General features: G+C 51.2%; 1 protein-coding gene across 2 annotated transcripts in view; it reads right to left on the bottom strand.

The window, feature by feature from the left end:
- Positions 1–1,282: 1,282 nt before the first annotated feature.
- Positions 1,283–27,238, bottom strand: part of Adamts7 (ADAM metallopeptidase with thrombospondin type 1 motif 7) — a 52,012-nt gene continuing 26,056 nt past the window's right edge. Inside the window, exons 9-24 of one of the 2 annotated variants that reach the window (XM_052716721.1) lie at positions 15,604–15,748; positions 14,926–15,018; positions 14,413–14,558; positions 13,046–13,215; positions 12,606–12,739; positions 11,655–11,775; positions 10,329–10,573; positions 9,926–10,061; positions 9,443–9,569; positions 8,829–9,042; positions 7,157–8,527; positions 6,074–6,226; positions 5,562–5,735; positions 5,336–5,482; positions 4,250–4,412; positions 1,283–1,610 (exon numbers count right to left, since the gene is read on the bottom strand). In XM_052716721.1, coding sequence (XP_052572681.1) covers positions 1,453–1,610; positions 4,250–4,412; positions 5,336–5,482; positions 5,562–5,735; positions 6,074–6,226; positions 7,157–8,527; positions 8,829–9,042; positions 9,443–9,569; positions 9,926–10,061; positions 10,329–10,573; positions 11,655–11,775; positions 12,606–12,739; positions 13,046–13,215; positions 14,413–14,558; positions 14,926–15,018; positions 15,604–15,748 — 3,697 coding nt within the window. In that variant the 3' untranslated portion in view covers positions 1,283–1,452. Of the gene's footprint in view, positions 1,611–4,249; positions 4,413–5,335; positions 5,483–5,561; positions 5,736–6,073; positions 6,227–7,156; positions 8,528–8,828; positions 9,043–9,442; positions 9,570–9,925; positions 10,062–10,328; positions 10,574–11,654; positions 11,776–12,605; positions 12,740–13,045; positions 13,216–14,412; positions 14,559–14,925; positions 15,019–15,603; positions 15,749–27,238 lie in introns of those variants that run through there. The other variant, XM_052716731.1, reaches the window with a different exon arrangement.

Genomic DNA, 27,238 nt, shown 5'->3' with positions numbered 1-27,238 from the left:
ATTCTCGGTGATCGGATCCCTCCATGCTTCCAATACGCCTCACTCTGGAGAATAAAATGTGACGATTGCCCTTTTTGTTTCCACAACTCCAGTGCCTCAAACTTGAGGGAGAGCATAATGCCTTCCAGAAGATGACTCATAGCCAGAAGGAAGGGTCAGACGGGGGCCAAGGCTGAGAAGAAGGCCCAGTTCTCCCTGTCGCTGACCAGGGTCCAGAACCCTCTTCAAAGTACCTTGCATGCCCAGCTGCTCTCAAGTAGCAGACCTGGCAGGTGCCTGCTGACATGCCACAGGTAGTCCCCGTGAGAGACAAGACAGCCTCGTGTGCATGAGTGCGTCTGGCTCCATCCCTGTGAAACCGAGGTCTCTGAGGACCTTAACGGGAGATAGTGGGCAGGGGTGTGGAATGAGTGGGGACAGTGAACAGGACTCCCTGGGCCTCTGCCAACCTGTGCCCCCTGCAAAGACCTTGCTGCTCCTGCTGTGTAAGCCTCTGTAGATATTTGTGCCTTCCCTAGAAGCCATCTCCACCCACCTCAGGAGCTTCCATGTCTACATTAGGCATCTTTGCATGGCCTCTGTGCTGGCCCTGCTGATCCGCCCCCACAGGAACAGAGAAGCTGCTCTCTGCTGAGGCCTCGACAAGGGACAGGGTAGTAGCCATCTGATAAGAGAGGTAGGTAGAGGTCATGTTGGAGATCCTCCAAATCCAAGGCAAGGCCAAACTGCTTTGTGTGGTGATATATTGTGAACCTGAATAAACTTGCCTGAGAATCAGGGGACAGAGTCAGCCACTAGACATGGAGGCCAGACAGTGGTGGCACACACCCTTAATCCTATCACTTACAAGGCAGAGATCCATCTGGATCTCTGTGAGTTCAAGGCCACACTGGAAACAGAGCCAGACAGTGGTGGCACACACCTTTAATCCCAGTACTGGGAAGCACACATGCCTTTCATCCCAGGAAGTGATGGCAGGGCAGAGAAAGGTATATAAGGCGTGAGGAAACAGGAACTAAAGCAGTTCAGTTGAGACCCTTTCGGGCAAAGACTCAGAGGATTTCAGTCTGAGGATACGTGCAGTTGGTGAGGTAATATGTGGTGGTTGTGGCTTGTTCTGCTTCTCTGATCTTTCAGCTTTCACCCTGATACCTGGCTCTGGGTTTTTTATTATAAGACCATTTAGAAATTCGAACAACAGCTTTGAAAGGGTAGATATTCATTTATGTAAAACAATAACAAATGTGCAAACTGTTAGAATAAAAAAATACCTTTTCTGAGAGGAAGGGGGGGGGGGTCCCCAGCCTGCCATTGCACAGGGATGGGGTTAGCACCATGAGGGCACGAGGAGCAGGGCTCCACCGCAGCCTGTGGTGGGGCGCTGAGGTCTGTGTGTCATGGGTCAGTTTGTCTGTGCATTCTGATGTGCATTGGTGGAGGCCTGGCCTCTGTTCAGCGTCTGGCCACCCGCTGATGGCCCCGGGAAGGGACACCACGGCTGAGTGGGGGACAGGAGCGGCAGCACTGAGCACGGATGGTGGGCAGCTGGCAGCGGCCCAGCAGACGCAATGTCTCACAGAAACCGAAGGACAGGCGATCCCGCTCACAACCTGGGAATGGGAAGAGATGAGAAGGGGTGCAGGGAGACGGTTGGAAATCAGTGGGCATGACACCCAGAGTCACACTTCATCACCCAGTAAATTGGGCTGAAAGACCCCTCACCTCAGTAGCCTTAAGAAGACTAGCAGCCAACAGGAGACCCAGTTTCTGAAGGAGGTCCCCCGAATCAGAACCCCAAGTCCTTAGCTACTGTCCCCGCCTCACCTGCCCTTGGACTGCTGACACCGTTGGACTTAACTTTCTGGAAGAAAGGTTCTGAGACCCCATCCTTGAGCACCTCAGGAGGCCATGAGATGCCCAAGAACCTGCCCAGGAGTGATGCAAGCCTTCCAGCATCATCTCCACCCCTGGTCAATCATGGAACCCGACAGGACCCGGCCCACAACTTTATCTCATGCACCTGTGCCAATATGCATCCGCTCCACCTCCCTGCCACCTTCTTTAGTGCCACATGCCTCTGTGGCCACCACTGCACCACACCACCCTGCCCACCGCCGCCCCCACCTCGTGGGCCATATTCATCCTCAACTTTTGTGTGGCAGGATAGCCACTCATTTCATTGGGTCATGTAGCTCAGAAAATTGGACTTGGCCAGGGCCACAAAGGTCATCAGTAGGCACCTAAGACTGGGTGTAACCTCTGGTGACGGCACAGGAGAGGGTGACTCTTCAAGCCCTGACTGTCAGGAGCTGAGGCTTGGCTGGCTCTCCTGGGAAAGCTATTTTGGGAAGTGGCTTGCCTCCAGACCCTTGGCTTCTCTCCCAGTGCTACTGCCTTGCTGTTGCTGCTGCTGAAGCCACAGCTGCCCAGACCCCTGCTTACTTCAGCAGACTCCCTGGGGAGGAAGAACAGGCGAACAGCTGAGCCCTGGTCTGGGACATCCCCAGGTGCAGCAGAGGGCACAGGGCAGCAGAAAGGCTCCCCGCCCTACCTTTTAGGCAGCGATTGCAAACTCCATCAGCCTGCACACTAGTTCCCCTGAATGACCTCAGGCAGGCCTAACCACTGGGTGAAGGTTTCCTCTTGATAACAGCCCCCACCTCCATGGGGAAGGCCACATGACTAGGCATGTCAGCTGCTTTGCCACGGTGATCACACACCCTGGAGTTTCCAGAATTTCCAAATGTCCTGTCGTACAATCCCACAAGCCATCAAAACATCCTGGAAGCTCCAGGAGCTTGGAATCCAAGATGCTTCCCTGATTGGCTCCCTTCACTAGGGGCAAGAAATTTTTCATGTGAGTGAGCATTGTGTAGCAGCCTAGCCAGTTCCACGAGACCCTGCTGAGCCCACCCTCGCCATCCCCCTGGGAGACCTTTCAAGGCCACAGCCTCCTAAGCCACACTATTTCTAGTAGAGCTTTGCTTCATGCTCTGCACCACCTAGGACCATAGCAACCCCTGAGCGTGGCATGAGAGACAGAAGAGCCATGGGCACCGTCAGCCCTGAAGGCAAGCACTGCGGTACAGCACCCGGCATAGCTGTGCTGAAGTGTCTCGGAGGGATAGATTCGGGGAATTGATGAGAGCAAGACAAACAGGGATGGCTTGACAAACCCAGGCTAGCATTTCCTCAGCACCTTGAGGCAATGGGATTCAGGACAGAATGGCACAGCAGTAGCCACTCGGGTTCTGAGCCAGTACCATGGGAACCAGCTGCTGGTAGTGAAGGCTGTGCAGAGCAGGGAGAAGCAGATTAGAGCTGATGCCCACCAACTGTCCTGGGGATAGGTACGGCAACCCCGTAGGTATATGCCAAGCTCCTGGGTTCCCTCAAGTGTCAGAGGTGGCCTCAGACTCCCCTGCCTTTGTATGGAGGATAATAATGGCTGCTGAAAGCGGGGAGGGTAAAATGGCCTAGCCTGCGCTAAGCAGGGGCCCTGGCAGTACTGAGCCCTTTACCCTCAGACCCCACCAATACCAAAATAAGGGTTGCCAGCCCCTTTATGCAAGAGGAAATGACAATCCAGATAGGGAAATAGAGCCCAAGACTACGCAGCTGGTGAATGGGTGCCCAGATGTGACTCAAGAGCCATACTGTTTCCTGTGTTCCTCACTGCTGGGGACAGCTGGAGCCTCAGGAAGGAGGTGATTTTTCAGAGCCACCTCTGGCTCAGACCTTTGCTCCATACTGGCCCAGCTGGCCAGGAAGCCCATAGGCGGCGGCGGTGGCGGCGGCAGCAGCAGCAGCAGCAGCAGCAGCAGCAGCAGCAGCAGCAGCAGCAGCAGGACCCTGGGAGGGAGTCTTTCCTGGGGTTCCACTGCTCACTGCAGGCAGTTATCCTCTGAGGAATAGGCAGTGCCCAGAGCCCAAGGCCATCCTCGCCTCACTGTGGGGACTAAGACCCCAAGGGAGAAAAGCTTTCCACAACTGAGAGGTCAGGGGGCTCCTTCAACTCCTTCAACAGAAGCTGCCTACAGGATGCTGATGTGGCTGGGATTCCCCCTGGCTGATTCCTAGTTTGGGACCTCGGCACCCTGTGGCCTCCCAGTTACAGTGACCATGTGGTTTGAGCGAACTGTAAATAGAACAGCAGCTGTTATGGGACTGACATCTGGATGATTCTCTAGGTCCCAGCCCTCCTTCTCCCCCTCCCCCACCCCACCCCCAGAGGTAGGGAGACACTCACGTGGGGGCTCAACCAGCTCACAGTCCTCAGTGGCACATGGCCGTGAGCTCTCAGGCCAGGCCTCATGGCCACACTGGTCACTGTCTTCCTCTGCCAAGCCTGTCTGAGTGTTCACACACTTGACCAAACGACGCTGAACACCACCTCCGCAGGGGGCTGAGCACTGCACAGGAGAGAGAGGACAGAACGTCCCCAGGATCGGCCACCACAGTCAGGGGCTGGCTATCACTGGACAGCACCACCCTCTCCAGGAAGCCATCTCTGACCCAGTAGAGCATAGTGCTGAACCCCACTGTCACCGGAGGCATCTCCCCTTGCAGCGAGGGCAAGACAAAAGTAAGAAGGAATGCAAAACTCACCCAAGAGGCCTGGGCAGAGAAGGCAGACACTGGGGTGAGACCACAGTGCCCAAAAGACACAGGAGATGGGCTGCAAGCCATGGGCAGCAGAGGGTCTCAGCCAGGGTCCCCACCCCGAGTCAGCCTGCTCTCTGGTTTAATTTGTGCTGGCATGATACAGGCTCCATGTTCTTCACTTAATTCTTTCACTGCTTCTCTAGGCTGCCCCCAGTTTAAAGGTGAAAAGAAACCGGCCCCGCAGGGCCAAGCTCCTGCCCCGTCATTCAGCAGCCGGTAGATCGAGGAATCACTGAGGTTCCTGAACCAATCAGCTCCCAGCAGGCCCAGCAGAGAGCTGCCCTGCCCTGGGGGGGGGGGGGCCTCTCCACTCTGCTTCTGCCACACTTGTCCTTGTGCCATCCCCCAAGGCCCCCCCATCATTCCTGCCGTAGGGCTCAACACTTGCTATTCTCATCATCCCTCTCTTTGGCATCGCTGACTGACTCCTTTAGGTATCCATCCAAAGTCTCCTCCTCCTCAGAAGATTTACCTACCCCACATAGCTATTTTTCCTTTATCTGATTTTCCCTGGCAAAGTCCAAGGACTTCATCTGGTCACTACTGTATGTTTTGTGGCCACAGAGAGACCAGCACACAGCACACCCTACAACCCATCCCTCGAAGCCTAAGGACCAGGAGCTATCTGCCAAGGATCGATCCCAGTTCCTCCCCAAGGAACCCAGCTCACCTGACCCCAAGGCCCCACCACCCACTGCGTGCATGGGTGGGTGTTGCAGGGCCTGGTGCTGTTGGGTCTCAGCGACTCCTCACAGAAGCCTGGCTCTGGGCATGTCACCAGACGCTGCTGTTCACCACCACCACAGGCCTCGGAACACTGAAAGAACAGGGAGGCATCAAGTATAGCCAGGGTCTGAGGGTATCCCCAGTCCCTACCCCCCAGACCCAGGCTTCACCTCTCTCCAGGAAGAGGTATACCAGCTGAGGCAGGGCTGGGTCCCACAAAGCTGACGGGTGGGTGGCTTGGTAGGCCCAGGCTGGCAGTGGAAGGGCCGCAGCGGCCGGAGGTCCCGCTTGTCCACACACTGTACATCTCTTGTAGAGGAACCTCCACCACAGTTGCGAGAGCACTGGAGACCAAAGAACACAGGTGCAGACATAGTCTAAACCCATGCATGCATTTTGACCCAGTGAGGTTTATGGCACAGCAGTGGGGTAGACCTTCCAGCCTGAGCCCAAGAGCCCCAGACGACTTGGACACCAGGTGACAACCCCAGAGGACAGGACAGATGGAATTAGGGTGAGCCAATGGTGGGTGGTAGGAATAGAGAGGAAGGTCAGCAGCATGAGCAGGGCCCGGGGAGATGAGGACAGACGGAATCAGGGTGTAGATGGTGGCATGATGCTCACCGTGCCCTGCCTATCTCCAAACCACAGCCATGAGACCCAGGGCTCCCTCCTTACTCACCTTACTCCAGTTGCCCATGCGCCAGGCAGCACAGGGCCTCAGGTGACAATGGCGAGCTGGCTGGGGACGGCTAGAAGGGGTGCAGTCCTCATCACGGCCAGAGCTGCAGCGCACCAGCCTCCAGATGGCGCCCAGACCACAAGTGGTGGAACACTGTGGGCCGGAGATGCTGTCTGTAAGCCCAGCAGACCCTCACCAGGCCAGCCCCGCCGAAGAGGGCCCCACATCTTTATCTGCCTCCACCCACCTCCCACGGAGACTGTGAAAGAACAAGTCAAATGTCACCAGCAGTTAACTATCCCTGCTCCCAAGAGCCCTGTAGACCCACCTACCTACCCTGCCACCCTGTGGCTTCTCACTAACCAGGGAAGTCTGGGCCCTAATCCAAGCAGCTAAATGAGTAGGAATTCAGCCTGTCTCTCTCCCCCCCAGATTATGGATCTCTCACAATGAGAATCTAGAGAAGGGGCACGGGTCATCTTTTTTCCATACAACTCAGACTATTATGGGATCCCTAACGAAAGAAGGGGAGACTTTGAAGGGTGACAAAGGGTGAAGCATCTGGAGGAGCCTGGCTGTGTCTCAGCTAAACCTGCCAAGTCCTCCCAGGCAGCGCTGGGTCTGGAATCCATGGAAGGAGGCCTTCCTTACCCTTACAGCTGGCTAAGGGGAGATCTCCATTTCTGGGGCATGCAGGTCAGTTAGAGGACACTCCTCCCAGCTGCACTTAATTTATAGTTACTGACATTTCTGAAGCCCTCCATGTGGCCTAGGAATGGCCCTCCGAGGATTCAAAAACTCCAGCAGATGGGGCCCCTCACTTCACTCCCACTTCACAGTTGAGAAACTGAGGCCCAGTGGGAGAGACAGACTAGCCTCAAGCTACACGAGAGCTGGGATAATACTCCTTCTGCTTCGTGGAGCCTCAGCCCACCATGGCTGTTAGTCAGCTAATCCCAGGAACCATTACGCTGTTCTCCAAGGGAGGCAGGATGAACACAGCTGGGTCTTGCTTTGCTTAAAATTGAGTCCCAGGGTCCAGCGGCTCAAACTTCCCACCATCCCTGGTGCTCTACCACTCACCTGGCTCCAGTTGCCCACTTGCCAACTGGCATTCTTGGCAAGCAGTGGGTCTGTAGGGGAGCCATCCTCCACTAGGCTGGGCTGCAAAGGCTGGACCTCAGGGTCCTCGCTACTGTTAGTATGAGTCTCCTGAGCTGGTCTAGGCTGCAGCAGAGGGCTCAGGGTCCCTTCAGGGTGAGGGGGCTGTGGTTGGTCCATTGGTCCCGGGCTCCTTAGATCAGTTGATGCTGTCACAAGGAAGGTCCCTGGAAATGCCAGAGTTTTCAAGTTCTGTGAGCCCGGTCCTGGGGTTGGAATCCATGGCTCCAGGGGGCTATCTCTGTCCCAGATGCCTGGCACAGTGGCCACGGGAGGAAAGAGAGGAGGAGCCACCTCTACAGTGGGCCACAGCTCATCATGCACGGGCTTTAGGTCATCCTCTAACACTGCGTCCCAGACCACAGGCCCTCCTGTCCACACCTCCACCATACCAGGACCAGGAAAGGCTTGAGTGGTGCTGATGGAAGGTGAAGAGGACTGTGTGGGGGTAGGGCTTTGGGGCAGAGCTGGTGACGTATGACCCAAGGTGTTCTCATCTTTGGAAACCTTGTTCTGGTCAGACCGTGGAGTGGGTGGCTGGCCCTGCCTGTCTTCCCTCACTAGTAACTCATCAGGGTTTCCAGGGGCAACAGGTGTCACCATGTCATCAGCTGAAACAGGGGGCCAGGGCAAGCTGGGGAGCCCAACTTCGGGGGCTTCCATGGGAGTATCTTCCTCAGACAAGAAATTGGCCAAGGGGTGCACAGGGGTCTGCTCCAAGAATATAGGTGGGGAATGGCTAGCCTGGCTGAGTGAAGGGCTAGGGGACCAAGCTCCCCGGACCCCCTCTTCCTTAACTCCAGAAGTCCCGGCAGTAGGCACTGGAGTATCTGAGGTAGGTTCAGTGGGTCTGATGTGGGGTGGTGCCGTCCAACCCCCTGTATCAACCGGGTCTGGATGGGGTTCTTCAAAGGGCCCATAAGACAGGTCTTCATGGAAGTTAATGAAATTGTAGTCATAATAGAAGTCATCCACAAACACAGGCCCCGGCGGATCCAGTTCCAGGTCCTCCTCATCAATGGCGTTGCTGATGCTGACCGGCTTGGGTGAGGATGCCGGTGAAGGGCGTGGGGCCAGCCGGTGTGGGATGAAGTCAACCTCATTGAAGAGCTCAGGGCTGGAGGAACCACTGCCAGAGCCATCTATGCCCGTCATGTACATGGGGCGTGGGCAGGGAGGCAGAAGACAAATGGCCTCAGTCACTGGTCGCTCAACATCGTCGCAGGGGACATCGGTATTATTGATGCAGAGGACACTTCGTTGCCGGATGCCGGCTCCACATGTCACAGAGCACTGCAAAGGAGGTCATAGTTCAAGCCAGGATGGGGGGCTTCTGGGGAAGCTGGGGCATGGTGGCAGAACCTGCCTATTGCTGGTTTCATAGTGACAGAGGTCTCAGCCAGCCCTCTATGGCCATGCTTAGTTCAAGATGATAGTCAGCATGTCTGGGAATTCCTGATCCCCAACAACAGTGTTGTCCCAGGAATGCCCCAGACTCCCTCCCACCCCAGGTAACCAACAGTAAGGATTCTGTGCAGGTTATCTAAGGCAATGGTGGTACCAAAGTCAGGTCTCCTTTCCTCCTTACACTTACCTGAGACCAGTTCCCCACACCCCAGGTGGCAGGACAGGTCACATGACGGTTGCATGGAGTTTCAGCCAAGGGACGAGGAAGATGTTCACAGGCAGGTGGTTCCAAGGCTCGCTGCTCATCCAGCCCTACACTGCGTATGCAGAGCACAGCCCGGCGAGAGACACCTCCAGGTCCACAGGACCGGGAACACAGCTGCCACTCCCCTGCCCACCACCTGGTAAGGGGCACATGTGGTGACAGTGTGACATTAGCACCTATCATGAGCAATGTTCATGAGCAAAGGTGGCCACGACATAGCTTCAGGCCATTCGGGTTCAGGCAGGGCTGAATGGAGAATAATCCCTAGAGACCCAAGCCCCAGGTTGGTGCCCTGCCCCTCACTCCCTCCACCTTCACCCCCGGGACCTGGACAAGGAATGATCAACAGTGTTGATACTGGCACCAGCTGCCCAAATACACTCCAGGGCCAAGCTAGGTCCATGGATTGATGCCTCTGACTTGGGAAAAGAGGCCACAAGCAGTAGCTTTCTTTTCTAGACCTACCGGGGTCCCGATGCAGAGGCAGGAGCAGGACACCTAGGAACTGGAAGTCTGGCTGGGGACAGTAAGCTTACCTGGCGGGACAGGGCTCCTCACTGCACTTCCTCTGGCGGTCATCGGGCCGGTTCAGATGTTCACAGTGTTCCTCATCCACAAGTCCAGCCTGTCTCTCCATGCAATACAAGCTCTGCCTCTGCACACCTGGAAGCCATGGGGGTTCAGCCTGGGCCTGGCACCAGGGTGCCTCAAAAGACATACACACATCTGCTCTGCCCAGACCCTCACAGAACAGGGTTCCACTGCCTCTGTCAGGGTGAAAGCAGCCCTCCATGACTTCTTCTCACTGCCCTCCCGGCCTTCCCTCCATGACACCCTATCTTTGGAGGCAGCAGACAGTCTAGGTGGCCCACCCCGTTGCTTCTTGGCAGTGGCTTAGGACTTTCAGCTCTATAAAACGGAAGTAAATAACAAGACCCACTTCAAAGCCCTGGGGTGACCATTACACGTGATCACACACAAGCAAGCTCAGGCTAGGGCTCAGCAAGTGTGAGTCTCACCTGTGCCACAAGTGACAGTGCACTTGCTCCAGGGCCCATAGTGCCAAGAGAACTCGGGTGGCTGGACTTCATCACGGCTGTCCCTGTGGATGGTATACTCGTAGTGCACCCCAGGGTTGCTCTCCTGGAACAGCAGCTGGAACAGGCAAATGGGGCCTGTGAGCCCAGGGACCCTTCTCCATCTGACCAGCACCTGTGCCTAAGGTCATCCCCAGCCACCTCTGTGAACTCAGCTGTACTGGAGACCTACTCGATTGGAAAACTGAGGCAGAGGTTCAGAGGCCCCAGCAGCTGAGCCTGGACCAGAACTATACCCTATGGCAGCCCTAAGGTTTCCCCTGCATATCCTACCTTGGGGACCACCCCTGTTATTCCTCCCATCCTGGCCTCGAGAGACAGGTACCTGGATCCAGACAGGCTCACTGGTGGGGCCTGGGGATGTGAGGTTCTCCCAGTTGCCTGTACGTGCATAGGTGAATGTAGTGCCCGCCACCTGGTAGTCCCCATTCCACTGGATGGTCCAGCCGCCATTGAGGAAGTATTTATCTGGGTCCTCACTCCGCAAGGCCAGGAAGTTGGCAGCCTCAGCCACCTCCTTAATGAGGATCTCTCGGGCTCCGGCTGGGATCAGCCCTATATCCACGTACCCTGTTGGTGGTGGTTGTATACAGTGTTTAGCCCTGGGATAAGCAGTCATCTCTCCCCCACCTTCTTGCTTCCTCTTGTTTCTGCTGATGAAGCCAAAAGACTGCACCATCAGCTCAGGATTCTGAGTCCCCCTGAAGAGCAGGTATTATATCTACTCTGGGTCACCGAGGCCTTTGAAAAGGCCCACAGATCTTCCCCTCTAACCCATGGCCCAGCATCATTCTCCTGGAAGACTGAACTGGTCTTTGTCACAGTCTTGTCCATCATCTCTCCCATCCTAGAAAGCCAAAATGCTTGGGCTTTTCTCCTCTTCTCTAGTCAGCCTGACTTCTCTCTTTCCATTCTGTAACCCCGCTCTTGGGTATGCCCAGCGCTACTCCAGGCCGTAACATAGACACTATTGTTATCCCCATTTTACAGATGAGGAAAAGAAACACTGAGGCTGGGTGCTCTGCACAGGCTTCTATGGGGATACAAGTCAGCTCTGGGAAAGAAATTCGAGCTGTGGAGCCCAGCATTATAGCCTCACAGACCACCTGCCTTGCAGGGCCAGGCTCCACCATAGGCTCTATCTGGGGTTCTCCTCACCCAGTGTCCTGAGTCCATCATCATCCAGCTCAGTCTCCACCTCCTATGGAAAGTCCTCCCTGACTTCCCAGGTAAGACCTTGTAGCTTGGTGTTTCCTTCCCTCCCTGAAATACACAGCCTACTGCATTCGTCATGGTAAAGGTTCTGTCACTCTGTGAGCTCTTCACCTAGGTGTCCCCATAGCAGAGCACACAGTTGGCACTTAAAAGCCATATGTGGAACTCAGATCCCAAGGCTGAAGCATGGCATTGGGAAGGTCTCTGAAGCTTCAGAAGATAGCAGCCCTCTGAAAGGACTACAGACCACTCACAGTCCCTAGAATAGAAGGACCCCTAAGACAGGTCTCACATGGCACAGGGTCTCACTGACTTCTGTAAGGGTCCTGGCCAGACAAGGAGACCCCTGTCTGCCATGTCTAGTCTAGGCAAGAACCATGAGGGCAGAGAATAGAATTATAGGCACCCATTGGCAGCCCAGCAGTCCCAGCCATACCCAGGCCCTCAGCCTCCTCGAAGGTCCTGCTCACGGTGTGGCAAGTAGAGCCATTGCCCTGGCATACACCACAGCGGTCCTCCATGGCACCAGAGTCAATCTCAAAGTCACAGCCGACATTCTGAAACAGAGAGGAGGCCCTTTGTGCTGGCTGCCAGCCCCCTCCGGGTATCCACCAGGGTCCAGAACAGAGACCCTAGGTGGAGGTCAAGAGCCCTTGCTTGGGTCCAGTCTTATCACGGTCATCCTGCCTGACACACATGAGCTCCTCTTCCCCTGATGGAAAATGGGGACATCAGTTCATGCCTTAAAAGACTGTTAAGAGCATCACATGAGACAAAAGGCAGGAAGTCTCCCTCATATAAGGCCACAGATCAGCATGGAGTCTGGCACATGGTGGAATTTTCCAGAAATAAGATTCAATATCAAAGACACTGGATTAGCACCTCTTTCCTAGGCCTCTTCAAAACCCAGCTCTTTAGCACAGTAGCTTTAAAGGCAAGGGGTAGGGTAAGAAGGTGGCTGGGCACTGGACATGGAAGAGCAGCCAGTACTAGAAATCAGAAGAACTGTTTCCAAACACAGTGCTTTCTGCAGGCCCAGAGCCTGGCACAGCACCAGTACCACCTTGTCAGCCCCTTCCTATCAGAGAGGAGGCCATTGCCTGCATCCATCCAGGCTCTGGTTTCATGGCTGGGGCTGTATAGGCAGGCACGCTGGGATGAGCAGTAGGCAGCTGATGGAGACAAAGGGGTAAGATGGTAGTGGCTGAGAATATGGAGCCAACTGTGGGATGTCCAATGTCAGAGACAGCGGGGCATAGAGACTTTGTCTTAGAGTCAGGGGGCAAGGGCCGGGGCTGGCATGCAGCCTGGAGAAAGCCAGGAAAGACCTAGAGGTAGATCCATGGCCTGCCAGTGAGGCTAGGAAGCCTCTTACTATCCCACACACCTTACAGATGCCATTGATGCAGATGTCACGGCTGACCCGACCTTGGTAGCAAGGGGTGCCATCCACCACAGCATCCCTGAGCTTCTCTGTATTGGAGTGATTGGAGGGCCGGCAGTGCAGCTCACAGGGGTTCTCTGAGGGGACAAGGGGAGGACTCGTGGAGCGAAAGCAAAAGAGCAAGCATCACAGAGGCCATCAGGAAAACTCCCTCATCCTCAATAACACACATCAGTAGTAGGCCAAGGGCATCTGGCAGGACTGATCGCTACCTGCAAAGCTGCAGACTGAGAAGCTGGGAATGAACAGCTACCCCAAACAACAGCAGGGAGCAGCCACGGGCTGAGGGTGATATCTGGACCTCTACAGGTAGGCCTATGTCACTGGGGCCCATACGTCCCCCACCCCTGGGCCTCAGTGTCCACATGGGTAGCAGGACTCACCGTCATTGACCACAGGCACCCATGTGTGCAGTTGGCCCTTGTAGAGCATGGCATCAAAGTGGCTACACTGGGTTTGGCGGAAAGAGGGGCGGCCAGCAGGGCAGGCTGGCAGGTTGCAGAGCCGGAACCGCTTCCGCTCCCCCACACAGTACTTGCCTCTGTGCTTAGGCCTACAAGGAAAGCCATGGGGCTGTGAGCATGCTATTAGTACCCAATGCCACGCAACATCTGCATCCTCTGCACCCAGAGTCCCCCGCGGTCCTCAGTCATGCTGCCCTGCCCTCAGGGGCTGCCACTCTCTGGCCCACACATCCTTCCTGTTTCCAAGGATCTACGGAAGAGTGTCAGCAAGAGGCCTGAGTTCGGCCCAGACCCGCTGTATGACCATGGGCAAATGTTCTGCCATCCTTTAGGCCTCAGTTTTCTCATCTCTAAAATGGAGTTGGACTGCCTCTAAGGGGGGTGCTGAGAGGCTGGAGCATGTGGTGAGCAATAGGCCAGCCCTATGTCATTAGAGTTGTTCCTGGGGGCAGCACCCTGGGCCAGGTCAAAGTGAGATGCTGCCTTGGCTTGGCATCTAACATGCATCTAAGCCAGGCCAGCCTCACTCTGGCTGAGCAGGAGGAGGAGACATGCGGAGGGGTAGAGACCACCACAGGCTTGGTGAAACACCAGCCCTGAGATGGAATTGGCTCTGAATTCTACCTCCTTTGGCAGCCAAGCAAAGAAGTCTGTCCAAGGGAGCCAGACAGCCCATTGTCTCATTGAGTCTCCACTGTCCCCTTAAGATGAGAAAGCTCACCCCAGGCCACACCCACCCCACCATGCTGCCCAGTTCTCCCAGCTGCTGCCAGTCTCCTCGGATGCCTGAAGCAGCTTGTGCTGGGCATTTCCCACAGCACTGGGAGGGCTCAGCACTTTACCCATGTTGCCTGAGTTTACCCAATGGCAACTTAACTAGGAGGGCTCTGCTGGCACCCCATTATAGAGTCTAGCACACTGAGGTCCAGAGGAGCAATGAGGAAGGAAGGCCCTTGTGTAAGGATGGAGGACCTGAACCCTGAGCATTCCCGGGTCCAGATTCCAAGCATTTGCCTCTGCCCCCTCCTCCTCGCAGCCTCTGCCTTTGCTGCCAGGTCTCTGGTGCATCTCCCCAGGCTCTTAGAAGAGCACTCCCCTCTCTGCAATGGTGTCAGCTCTGGGGAAATGCTTCCAGAACACTCCCTGGAAGTGGCCCATGGTGACTTAGACACTGGACTTGGTCATTGTAGGGATACTTCTGAGAACCGGATGCTGGAACAGAGGTAGTCTCTGCGATCAGCTGGCTCCATTCAGGTCCTTTACCCCAGCCTGGGCCCCACACTCACACAGGCTGTGTGCACTGTCGTTCAGCACTCCGTACACCCACGCCACAGCTCCTCGAGCAGACAGACCAGGCACTCCAGCCGGACCAGCCACCGTCCACCGCCTCGGGCTGGAAGCCCTCAGGGACGCACTCTCCATTGAGACACCACTACTGAGACAGATGGAGGCAGAGCAACCCAACCCCGACATCTATCAGTCATCCTCACCGCAGTGAGAACGAAGTGGACAAGACAGTCTCAAAAGACAGGAGGATGGAAGGTGTAAGATAGCCTTTATGGTCACCCACAACCCGGACACCACAGTGAAGCTGAATGAATAATTAGATAAAGCTGAGGGTGAGACTCATGCTCCCATTTCGTGATGGCAATTTGGGCCAGAGAAAGCCGAGGGTCAATGGAGAACAGCACAGGATGATAAGCTAAAGTTGACCCTGGGAAAGTCTGGCTAGGCATGGTCAGAGGGAAGGCAGCCTCCCCTCCCCCCAGATTCAGCCAGGGTTGAGGTTTCCCACCTACCTTGTTATTCCCGCATCTTGTACCATCCACAGCTGCATCCAGCTTGGAGTGACAGGTGGTCCCCACAGAGCACCACAGCGTGTGGCAGACGTTCTGCAAAGAGGCATGGACATTACCCTCATATTCGCCCTAGTGATACCACCCACTCTGCCCCTAGTGTCCCCCAAGAACTCCTTGGACACTTTCCACAGGGACAGTATATCATGTGAGTGTGCAAGTGACAGGGTCCTCTGTCTTCTTCTCCTCTGGCCCCTCCCCTAAACCACATGGTATCATGGGGTCCTTGGGAGGGGCCACCCTCCAGGCTGCATTGATGCTAAGAGCTGTCTCCAGCTGGTCACCTCTTCCAGCCCCCAGATACACCTCCTGAAACACTCAAGGTAGAAGCTTATGTCATGTCTGTACAGGATCCACTATAGGACCCTGAAAAGCAGAATTTTTTTTTTTTCTCATCAAAGCCAAATCCAGAAGTCTGATGGACTTGCCCAAAGTCTCCTAACAGTTGATACAGAATCCAGATCTGAGCCTGTGGTCACCCAAAGTCAGGTCTCTGCCACAGGTCACATTAGGTAACACCCTGCCCCTGAGAGCCCAGCCCAAGCCAGGCAGAGTTTCTCAGAGCCTGGCATTCTCAAGCTGGTGAGGGCCACTGCCTATACTTCCCATACCCATACTCACATCCATGTCCTCACAGAAGACTGAGTAAGCCCCATACTGAAGGCGGCACTGGTGGTTCACATCATACAGGACACCGGGCAGCACCGAGGGGAAGTCAATGACATCCTTGGCTGGAGAGTCATCCAAGCACAGGCCCCACCCACGGCTGCAAAAAAAATGGAATGAGAGGGTAAAGTAAGGTCCCTGCAGCCTGAGACCCACAAGAAAGGCCTGGGTGGAAGAACGGAGTAGGTAGGACTTGTAGAAATGGTAGGAAAATGGCAATCTTCCACCTGGCCAGCAGGTCATGTGATCCCAGCCTAGCAAAGCAGCCCTGTAGACCTCTCTCAGCTGCCTGGAGCTCCAGCCGGCTAAGAAATATCCCATCCTGTTGGAGCCCATTTTCATGTTCCTAGTGGCTTTACCCAGCAGGTCTGCATAGAAAGGATGATTGAACCACAGGCCTGAGGACAGGTGTCTGAGATGGTCTGTACTTGGCTGTGCTGGGGAAAAGTCTTTCGCTCCACCTCTTGGCATTCCTTTTAATAATAGCCTAGGGCAGAGACAGTCAGGGACTGATGGATTGGGATCTAGGCCCTCTAGAAGCTATCCTGTATTTTCTATCTGTTTCTCTCCCCTCTATCCTATTCAAGAGTACTCTGGGGTGAGGGATAGTCCCCCACAGATGGCACCACTGAACAGGAACTAAGAAAAGAAAATATATATATATATTTATTATATTAAAAATATATATATAAAATTATAACTGGAGTACTTGGCGAAAGTGGGAGTGAGATCCTGCCAGTTAAAGAGGAATCAGTCTGGTTTTGTAATGAAAAAAGTTAAATGGGGCAGAGGGTTTTATCCTAGAGAGAAAAGAAAAAATGGACTGGAAGGATGTCCGAGTATAAGGTGCAGTGTAGAATCTTCTTATCGAGATTTCTCTCTTTTTGTCTCTCTCTTAACTTCTATCTATGAAAAATAAAGAAGGTAGAGTGTAATAATTTAGTGCAGGAAGAAATTTAGAGTAAGGTAGTATAGAAAAAATTTAGAAAAATAGCATAAAGAAAACTTAGGATTAGATAGGCAACTAGACAGAGAAACTAGGTCTTTAATTTTCTAACTTTGTGGCTATGAATGCAAACTGGGAAAAATCTATCCTCTTTGAGCTTAACAGGCAGAAAAAAGCTCTTCCTTTAGCTTATCGGGCAGAAAAAAAGATTCCTGCGGGAAGCTGTCAAGCAGCAGGAGAAAGTAATTCTCCCTGAGGCAAAAATGCAGATGAAATAAGCCATCTTGGAAAACTTTATGGTCTTGGGAAAACTTTATGGTCTCTCTCAAACTAAAAGCTTTTTTTAAAAAAAACTTAATCTTTCGGGCAGTGGTGGCACACACCTTTAATCCCAACACTCAGGATCTCTGTGAGTTCAAGGCCAGCCTAATCTACAGAGCAAGATCCAGGACAGGCACCAAAACTACACAGAGAAACCCTGTCTGGAAAAATCAAACAAACAAACAAACAAAAAAACCCTTAATCTTTCTTTCTTGGAAACTAAAAGGCTTTCAGAATTTACTTTCTCAGTTTCTCTTTCTGTAAGGGCAAAATTAGATTCACCTGGATGAGTATAGGAATTCACCTGTAGTTTGCTCTAAGGAAAAAAAAACAGAAAGCCCTCTTGGAGCAGGGCAAAACCTCTCTTCTAAGCTCTGTCTCTTCAAGCCAATAGAAATTCCCTCCATAGCTAGAACCTAGCCATAGAACTCAGGTAAGTGCAGGCAGGGAGCCACAGAGAGCCGTTTGGGGCAGGAAACTGCTGGTACTATAGACACAGTAAAGCCAAGCCTCTCAGCTGCAGGTGCAACTGAGGGAGGCATCAGGAACTTTGTTTCTGGGTGGGTGTCTATGAGAATGAAAAGGTCGCTCATAATCGCCCTTATGCAAAGATCCCCTGAAGCAATGCAAACCCTCTCTGTTAGCAATGTGTCCTCGCTTCCAACCAACAACTGAGAAGTGACGAGCCAGCACCCCCAAGTTTGAGTGCATTCTGGGGATATTAGTGTTCCTGCAGTTGTGAACAGCTTCCTCGAGCGTGGAGCTGGGGCAGAATGGTGCAGGACCGGGGGGGGGGGGGGGGGGGGGGGGACTGCTAGCATACAAGCAAAGCCAAAGCCAGCGGGAATGGCACAGTCACCTGCCTGACTGCAAGCCCCGAGTTGGTAGGTGGGGCTATGCAGCAGCCATGGCTGCCAAAAGGAATCTCTCTGAAAAAAGCTTTGTTTCAAGCACTTTTGGTTTCCCCCACTGACTTCTTCTGGTGAGGAGAGGGAGTAAAGCTCTGAAGGGTTGTTGCCTCCGGCAATAAACCGCAGGATTTGAGGACTGGGTCAGGTGAAAGGCCTGATTAGGGAAATACACCTGTCCTCATGTGAGCTTAGGGATAACAAAAACCTCCCTTGATTAAAAAAAAAAAAAGCAGAAGCTTGCTTTATGAGCACAAACCACACAGACCCTGAAAACAGAAATGGAGAAGGGACAGATTCCTCCCTGTAAGGTCCAGGACCTGGGGAAAGCTGCTAGAGTTTGACCTCTCTCCAGGAGCAGCTAGCAGAGGAACAGAGCTGCAGCCTGAGGCATCTAAAGCTCTGCAGCTGGGAGGAAGGAACAAGCAGGACTAGATAAAGGTCTGTCAGGGAAAGTCTCCCTGAAGGAGCTGTAGGAAAGTTTTGCTTTAAGTGCTTTCGTTCCTGAACAAGCCCTGAGGAAATTTTGGTATCAGGGATGTCCGCCTCTATGTGCGCTAATGGGGCAGGTGCGATTCTGATCCCGGGCCAATATCGATGAAAGAGAAATGCTTAAGGCCAGCTCAGGGAGAACAGAAATCTTTTGATTCAAGAAACCTCCCATAGTGAAGAGGAAAGCTCATTTACTCTTGATTTTCAATAGAAAGCAAGCCTGGTAAAAGGGAACCAGAAGTTGACTCCCAGACCTGAAAAGAATTATAGGAAATAACCCAAAAGATAGCTCGTAACAGCAGGCTGATATAAGAGAAATGCACTCTGAGAAAGGTAGTTTTTTGTTTGTTTGTTTGTTTGTTTTTTGTTTTTTGTTTTTGTTTTTTTTTTTTTTTTTTTTTTGCTAAAGACGGCTACTGCCCAGTAAAATTGTTTTTTTAACTGGAAATGAAGTTTTTTCCCTAAACATTGCTGGAGAGCTTAGATTTACTTCGCAAAAAGTTGAGAGCAAACAAACAGCTTGCCTCACAGAAGATACTTAAAACAAAAAAGCTTATGAGATTGAGTTGTGTTAAAGACTCCAAAGAAACATGGATAGCATTAAAAGTCGCTCATGGTAAACTTAAAATACAGCTTCTAAAAAATTAAGAAGGAACAAAGAACTGTAAGGAAATGGAGCTCAGAGCTTTGCCACTTTTGGCTCCTTTGGGAAAATGCCTTATATTGCCTAATAGCTGCACAGAATGTTTTCTACAGTAGCTGGATGACAAAGAGTTACCTATAAGGGCAATGAAGTCACTTAGAAATACATTAAGGTTTCAAGTCTAGCAGGGGAACCTGCTGAATGATGCAGGTCTGGAACCCCACTCCAACTTAGACAATTATTTTCTCATGATGGGAAATTGACTGTTATGGAATGACTAGCTGAGCAATTCAGAAACAGAATGTTCCTTACAAAGTTTTTCTTCTCGTTCTCTTTTTGGGTTTGAAATGAAGTCCAAAGAAAATTACTCTCTGTCTTATTGGAAGATAATGTAATATTTCTTCTAAATGTTAAGAAATCTTTAAGTCTCTTCTAAACATTAAGAAATCTTTTAAGTGTTTGCTAAGTTAGATATTTGCTAGGTGTTAAGAAATCTCTTTTAAATGTTTGCTAAGTTAGATATTTGCTAAGGGTAGCCCTATAGAGAATTTGCTAAGAGATTCTTCCTAATGTAAGTTAGTTAAGAATAAGAAGTATCTTTGCTAAGGTAGTCCTACAGAGTTTTCTTACGAATATAAGTTTGTAAAATAGATCTTTAGAATTTCTTTAAGACATATAGTAATAAACTTGTAAGAAGTATAAATAAGTATATGTTGAATGTGAGTTTGTGAAAAAGTGTAAATGTTGAATGTGAATTTATGCTTAATGTATATGGTGAAGGAACCTGAGATGCAGAAAACAGTGTCCATTGTAGACTGCAAGCTGGCAGTCTGAGCAGTTTCAGAAGCTCCAGAAGCTGCTAAGAATGGCAGAGGCCAGAACCAGCATAACAACCACAGCCAGACATCCATACCTGAGACCTGTGGAACATCAACACAGCGCAGAAAAACCTGAGCTAGCAGCAAAAACGTTGCAGTTTTCTGTTTGATGGCTAAAAGAAAACCTTTTTTTGAGAGGACTGTGCACCAACTAGCTCTTATGGAACTAATAGCTTTCATCCTGAAGGAAAAACTGCCATAAAATGCTATTGTAACTAAAAATGTCTCTGACCTGAGAAAGAAAGTTACAGATATACTTGTTTGAACTAAAATTGTTAACTGCAAAAAGTTTTTGGTTGTGAGGAACATTTCTTCATATTTGGAAGTGGAAGTCTAGTACCAGAATTTATTTGAACTTTTTGAACCTAAAAAAAAAAAAAATGAGATAAAACTACAAAAAGGTTTTGTTATGGATTTCTTTGTATTTGGAAGGCTGGCACCAGAATTTATTATTTGAATTTTGGGACTTAAGAAATGAATTGAACAGGAATAATTTCATTGCAATGGGACAATTTTGAATTTACTTATGTATATAGACTCAATCAATGCTGATTTATGAAACTGTTTATGTAAAAATGGAACTGCTTAAAAATGGAACTGTTTAAATAGAGAAGTTTGGGGGTTTTTTTCCTAAAAAATTATAAAGAAAAGGGGAAGTGTTAATAACCTCAGTCTATTTAACTTAAAAAATATTTTAGTGTTACTTGAGTAAATTAATGTTATGTTTTGTATAGTGCTATTAAGAAATTGTTTTTTTCGGCCAGGTGGTGGTGGCGCACGCCTTTAATCACAGCACTCGGGAGGCAGAGCCAGGCGGATCTCTGTGAGTTCGAGGCCAGCCTGGTCTATAGAGCGAGTTCCAGGAAAGGCGCAAAACTACACAGAGAAACCCTGTCTCGAAAAACAAAAACAAAAAAAGTTTTTTAAAAAAAAGAAATTGTTTTTGAATATGGGTTTGTAAGAAAGGGTTAATATTGAGAGTAGGTTTGTAGGAATTATAATTATATATAGTAATGTTAACCTATTGCTATTGATGCACCATGGTTTGGTGAAGATAGGGAAATATTTAAGTTTGATGTGAATATATCAGAAGTTTATCCTATGTTTTGTTGGCAAGAGATTCAAATGGTTCTATTGAGTTTACTTTAAGTTGTAAGATTAAGAGACTTATAACTATGTATGGAAATATTCGTTAGAATTATGTTAACCTGTTAATGTTAATGATGAAGCTAAGGGAGTCTTTAAGTTTGATGCAGTTGCATCAAGAGTTTTTTGGTTTATAAAGGGCTAAGACTGCTATAGTCACCTTAGACCCATTCCAACAAAGAAATGCCATCTTTTTCATCCTCTACTCCTTTGCTGGGAGGTGTGACAGCTATGGAGATTGCTGTGAGCTCTTAATGGGGAGTTGTTTTTTATATATTAAGAAGGGGGGACCTGTTGGAGCCCATTTTTAGGTTTCCTAGTGGCTTTACCCAGCAGGTCTGCATAGAGAGGATGATTGGACCACAGGCCTGAGGGCAGGTATCTGAGATGGTCTGCACTTGGCTGTGCTGGGGGGAGGTCTTTTGTTCCACTCCTTGGCATTCTTTTTACTAGCTTAGGGCAGAGACAATCAGGGCCTGATGGATTAGGATCCAGGCCCTCTAGAAGCTATCCTGTATTTTCTATCTGTTTCTCTCCCCTCTATTCTTCTAACTAATATTTCCTGCTGCTCCTACTCAAGAGTACTCTGGGGAAATATGGGGGTGAGGGATGGTCCCCCACACCATCCCTACTGCAGGCCTTGGCACAAGCCACTGTCCCACCACAGACACTCTGGCACCTTTCTCCCAAAGGTTGGGTCCACCAAGCCCTCAAGCGATTACACTCTTAGCTCCTGCAGCCTCTACCCCTGCTGGGACCGTGGGGCCAGGCTGGATTGGGCCAGGCTCTGGAAACCATCACACCACAGCTGATAAAACAAAAGGCCTCTGGGGGAACAGCTGCCCAGCCACCTCTCACCCTGACCTGAGGGCCTGCCCCCTGCTCCTTACTCCCTATTCCTTCCTGCCTTCCTCTAGCCAGCATTCCAAGGCAGTGACAAGAGAATGGACCAATGTGAGCAGATACAGCCAGCCCATGTCCATCACACACTCCTTCTGATGTGGTGCCCAGAAAGGTGGCCATGCAGCACTACCAGCAGGCAAGGACCAGGGAGGCAACGGAGCTTGGGAGGGACATCCCAAGTCCCATGCAACCACCCCTGCCTTAACTCTAAATGTTCTGGAAGCAGGAGGGTGGCAGCATGCTGCCAGCCCCCTAGGGCTCATTTTGGTCCTTCAGGGATGGGAGGAGGGTCCGGGGCCCAGAGCCTAAAGAGAATTGAGCCACAAAGATAGGCAACTAGGTTGAGCCACAAAAATAGGTCATGAGACAGAAAGGACTTAATTGGAAATAATAGGAGGGAGGATCTGTGGGACACAGGTCCAGTCAGTGGGAGGTGAGTACAACCCCAAGCCAGGTAAATCTGACGACAGAAGATACCAGGCCAGGGAGCCAGGATGAACATGGTTCTGGTTGGAGCAGGCAGAGGGAGAAGTCCCAGGAAAAAACAAAAAAAAACAAAGAAATAGAATCTGGCCAAGGGAGGGAGAGGCGACACTAGTCCCTTGTGACTCTGTGCCAACCTGCTGGGCGCAGGGCACCTATGGGCTTGATGCCGGACAGCTAGAGAGATGGCGATGTACCTCTCTAATTGGCTGAGGATGTTATGTGGCCTCAGTTTACTCCTGATCCTCTCTGAACTATCACAGCCTCATGTCCAAGGGAACAATCCCAAGCTATAGAAAGTACCCACAGCAGTGCCTGGGCAGTCACAGAAGCGGCTGGCCTTCCCTTCCTCTGTGAATGTTGTATGACCTTGGGCTACCACCCACCCTCTCTGGACCTTCACATCCTCGTGTGTAAGAGGCTGGCCCCAAGCTACAGAAGTACTCAGAGCTGTGTCTGCTTAGGAAAAGTCAGGGGCAGCCTTTCCTTCCTCTGGCTGGTTCATGGCCAAGCTCCTCACACAGCTGGACATACACCAAGGTCCCCACACCCATCAGCCATCCCCTCGGGGCTCTTCCTTGTGCTGATTATGGCAGGGCCGGGTCACCCCACACAGGGTCAGAGTAGACATGGGGTGACTCCAGGAGGAAGCCTTACTGTCACCTCAATATTGGGAAGAGCTGTCAACTGCCAGGTTCCCTCCCTGGTCCTAGTTTCTAGTCACAGAGTTGCTGCACAGAAGGTTGTTGGAGGTGAGAGAAAGAACTCTACAGTCCACCAGGCCTGCCTCCCACCCTGCAAAAACCCTAACTTTAAGAAGAGGCATGAGCCGGGCTTCCCTGCCTTGAACAGGAGAGGCTCATGGATGCTGCAACCTCTCCACCATACCTAAGCTCTTCTCGGCCCAGAGACGCCTGGAGTTCTTCAGGTCAGCTGTTTTGGACTAGTTGCAGATGCCCCTTCACCCCACAACCACCTCCTGATCCTTCACCCCGTCCGGTTCCCTAGGTCCTGCCTCTGCCAGGCTTCCGCTATGCCCGGCTTCCTCTCCTACCCGGCTTCAGTGTCCGCTCTAAAAGCCCTCAGAGCGTTTCCCTGACTCCAAGAGAGGTCTCTGTCCCTCTACACCTCCCTATACCCCCGACACACCCAGGACTGCTGCCGTCGCTCATCACTTTGAGTTATTGTGCCTTCATCTCTGTATGGGTGAGGGCTTGCAGACAGGTTCTATGTGTGACCCTGGCCTCTGTTCCATGTGTGCCTGTGGACCCAGCCAGGGGAAGCCATGTCTCAGTCTGCTGGCTCTCAGATATTCACAGAGAACTGAGGGGCGTGACCATATAGGGATAGTGGGTGGTCTGTACGTGATGCTGAGAGTTCTGTGAGCTGTGGAAAGACTGCTGGACCACCCATTCAGCACCCACCCGTTCAGATCCCCACCCTGTTTTGGCAGAAACTGTCTCCTGTCCTACCCCAGCAAGGAGCTAGAGGATGGGAGATGGAACAGCCACTCTGCCTGTTGTAGAGGGTTCCTCTGCTTCCCCTTCTCCTGGACTTCGCACCCCTTGCCTGTTCACTCACAGATGCGGCAGGTATGGGCGACTCTCCCTCCCAAGCACCCTCAGGTGGTGGGTTCCATTTCCATCTGCAAGATATGCCTCAGGCTCAGGCTCTGTGCCTCTCCTCCTACCCTGAGCCCAGGCCCCCAGCCAAGGCTCTCATACATTCCAGCAGCTAAAGGAACACAGAGACTTGCCTGTTCCGCTGTCTGTCCCTGAGCCAGGGTGCTGGGTGGCACTCTGGGTGGAGCAGCTGGGAACAAGCCCTGTGGGTGTTTCAGGGTACCCACTATTCTGATTTCCCAAGAAATCTCATCCTCTGTTCCTCGCTGGGAGGCTCACCTCCTCCCCAACCCAGGCTGCTTCTCAGGTTCAAATGCACAGGTCAACCACTCGGTAACTGTAGAAAGAGTAATAGCAGCCATAGCCATGTACTGACTGTGTACTATGTGGTAGGCAATGTGCTAAGTGTGCCTCTTGCTTTCTTGGTTAATCCTCAAAGCAAACACTGAGCTTGTCCATCATGATCCCCATTTTTGGAGGCTTAAGGGCTAATGTAACTCATCTGCCAACACAAGGAGACTAGGCCAGGGTCCAAGTTTTAACCACCAAATGGAACTCTCCAGTTTCCAGTTGTCACCCCTCACCCAAATCCCTCTTCTAGGGGAGGCCTGTGTCCATGCTGTCACCAGCCCAGACCTCCAGGTATGCACCAGTTTAATGCCATAGGGAGTGGAGCGGGCTTCTAGGGAACCACAGCACACTGAGCAAGCAGGCCGATCTCCTCTGATCTCCGCTGAAGCTCTTCTACACTGACATTTTGAAGGATAAACAAAGCATAACTCCACCCGGGCAGAGGGTAAGAAGGACATGATGACAGCAAATGAATGATGTCAACAGAACTTCTGGAAGCTGCAAAGCAGATGGTGGCTCAGTAGCTGACTTGGTAAAGTGACAGAAGCCGAGAGCTAAAGCCGGTGTGGAGAAGCAAGGGAGAAACAGAACCCTAGAAGACTCAGGAATCAGGATCTCAGGGACCCTCAGCAATCTGGGGGCCAGTAGGGCTGAGGACGGAGCTAATTTGAGGGTTTCCACTCCAACTCGGTGTGGCCAGGTGATTGCCATCACCCTACTCAGAAGAAAAGAAACCCAGGAGGATCTGGCCTAGGAATCCCAATCACAGGCAAAGGCCCACAGCAGAAGAACCTATGCAGAACTAATACTCTGCACAGTGAACGCTGAGACATCAGCCAGCCCTGCCCTATTGGATGCCAGCAGAGAAACGTGACATGCTCCCAGGAAACTAGAGTCTTCTCTAGGTATCCCAAGTCACTCAGAAACATGGCCCCAGTTTCTGGCATTTAAGGATGCACCTCCCCCCAAAAAAAGCTGAATCCCAATGAGCCCTTCATCAGTGACTCAGAAAGTGCCAAGGCTGTAGATCTCCCAGTAGGCAGCTATTTCTCCCTCTCTATACAAAACATACCAACGCGTTGTGAGAAAATCTTTAACATGAAAGGAACATGTTTAGAAAGGAGAAACCGGGCTATTGAGAGATGGCTTATCAGTTAAGAGCACTTGCTGTTCTTACAGGGGACCAGAATTCAGTTCCCAGCACCCGCATCATGTGGCTCACTCTAACCCTAGTGCCAGGGAATCCATTGTCTTTTCCTGGCCTCTGCAGGCACTGCACTCACATGTGCACACATGGAGACACATAAATATAAATAAAATCTGTCTTTAAAATAAAGGGGGGAGGGGGTTTGGGGATTTAGCTCAGTGGTGGAGCGCTTGCCTAGCAAGTGCAAGGCCCTGGGTTCGATCCTCAGCTGGGGGGGGGGGGACATAACCCAAAGAAAACGATTTCAAGCTAGGAGGTGATGGTTCATGCCTTTAATCCCAGCACTCAGGAGGCAGAGCTAGGAGGATGTCTGAGTTCGAGGCCAGCCTGGTCTACAGTACAAGTTTCAGGACAGCCAAGGCTACACAGGGAAACCCTGTTGTGGGATATTTGACACCCAATAACTAGGCAGGAGGTATAGGCGGGACTTCTGGGGGGAGAGAGAGGAAAAGGTGATGAATCCAGGAACGCAGGAGATGGCATGGAGACACGGGAAGTCAGGCATACAGAATAAAAGAAAGGTAAAAAGCCACATAATAAAATGTAGATTAACAAAAGCACGTTACTTTAAGTTGTAAGAGCTAGTGAGACAAGCTCTAAGCTAAGGCTGAGCTTTCATAATTAATAATAAGTCTCCATGTTGTTATTCATGAGCTGACCTGGCAGCCTAATGAAAAACCTAACTACATTTGGTGCCCAATGCATGGCATACAAATCCACATAGGGTCTGAGAAAGCTGAAGAAGAAGAATTCTGAATAGGCTCGGTGTTTACAGTGTACACAGGTGTGGCCTTTTAAGAGACCCTGCTATGGAGCACTTGAATGAGTGGGCAGTGCACTACATGGAGGCAGGAGACTAGGTAGAAGCCTATTAGAGCTGGGGAAGATAGACCAGCTCCAGGCCGGGGCCCACAGGCATGAGGTTTCGCTCTCACTGACCTGAAGGGGACTAGAGCCAGCCACCAGCACCATGTGCCAGCACCATGCACTAAGCTGAACCACACAGCAGCTGACATGGCTTGTTTAAGATTTGTCTCACACAGTCAGAGAATGCTGTAGGCCCTTAGTAAAGCCAGGTCCAGACACTGAAAACCTCTAAAAAGGTACACTATGTTTAAAAATGTGCTTAGATGCTGAAGAAAGAAAAGAAAATGGATATAGATAGTCATAGAAAAAATAATTTAAAAGTCTTTAAAGAGAGAGTAAAGTAATATATGTATATATATGCCACGTAAAGATGGTAAATACACAGGGTTTCTGGATCCTATATGGTGCTTTGATGACTTTGAATTTTTTAAATGCTGATGTAAAAAAAAATAGCTGTTGAGAGACATTGGATTATGGAAACTGCTAAATTAAACCAACCTATATATTTTAAGAATGTCTTAACTTCAAAGTTGAAGTCAGAAAATATGTTGCATTAGGGGAAAGGTTATCTCCTTGTTTCCACAGGAAACAAAAAGTTATGGTTCTCTTCAAAATTAATGAAGATCAAATTTTGAATGAGGAGAGACTTCCTGAAAATCTTGGCTACAGACATGAAGAAACCAAGAAAAGCTACAGGACAGGTGATGCATATGCTGATCCCTCAACATGGGAACAGCTCTGAGACTAGATGAAACATGATAAATCTTGTTGGCTACAGAAACTTCATGACTTATTATTACGTGCCATCTTTTCGTATGGCATG

The sequence above is a fragment of the Peromyscus californicus genome, unplaced genomic scaffold (assembly GCF_007827085.1).
Source record: "Peromyscus californicus insignis strain IS unplaced genomic scaffold, ASM782708v3 Scaffold_11__1_contigs__length_118956290, whole genome shotgun sequence".
Lineage (NCBI taxonomy): Eukaryota > Metazoa > Chordata > Mammalia > Rodentia > Cricetidae > Peromyscus > Peromyscus californicus.
Note: the sequence above shows the minus strand (reverse complement) of the source record. Positions and strands in the feature narration are given on the sequence as shown.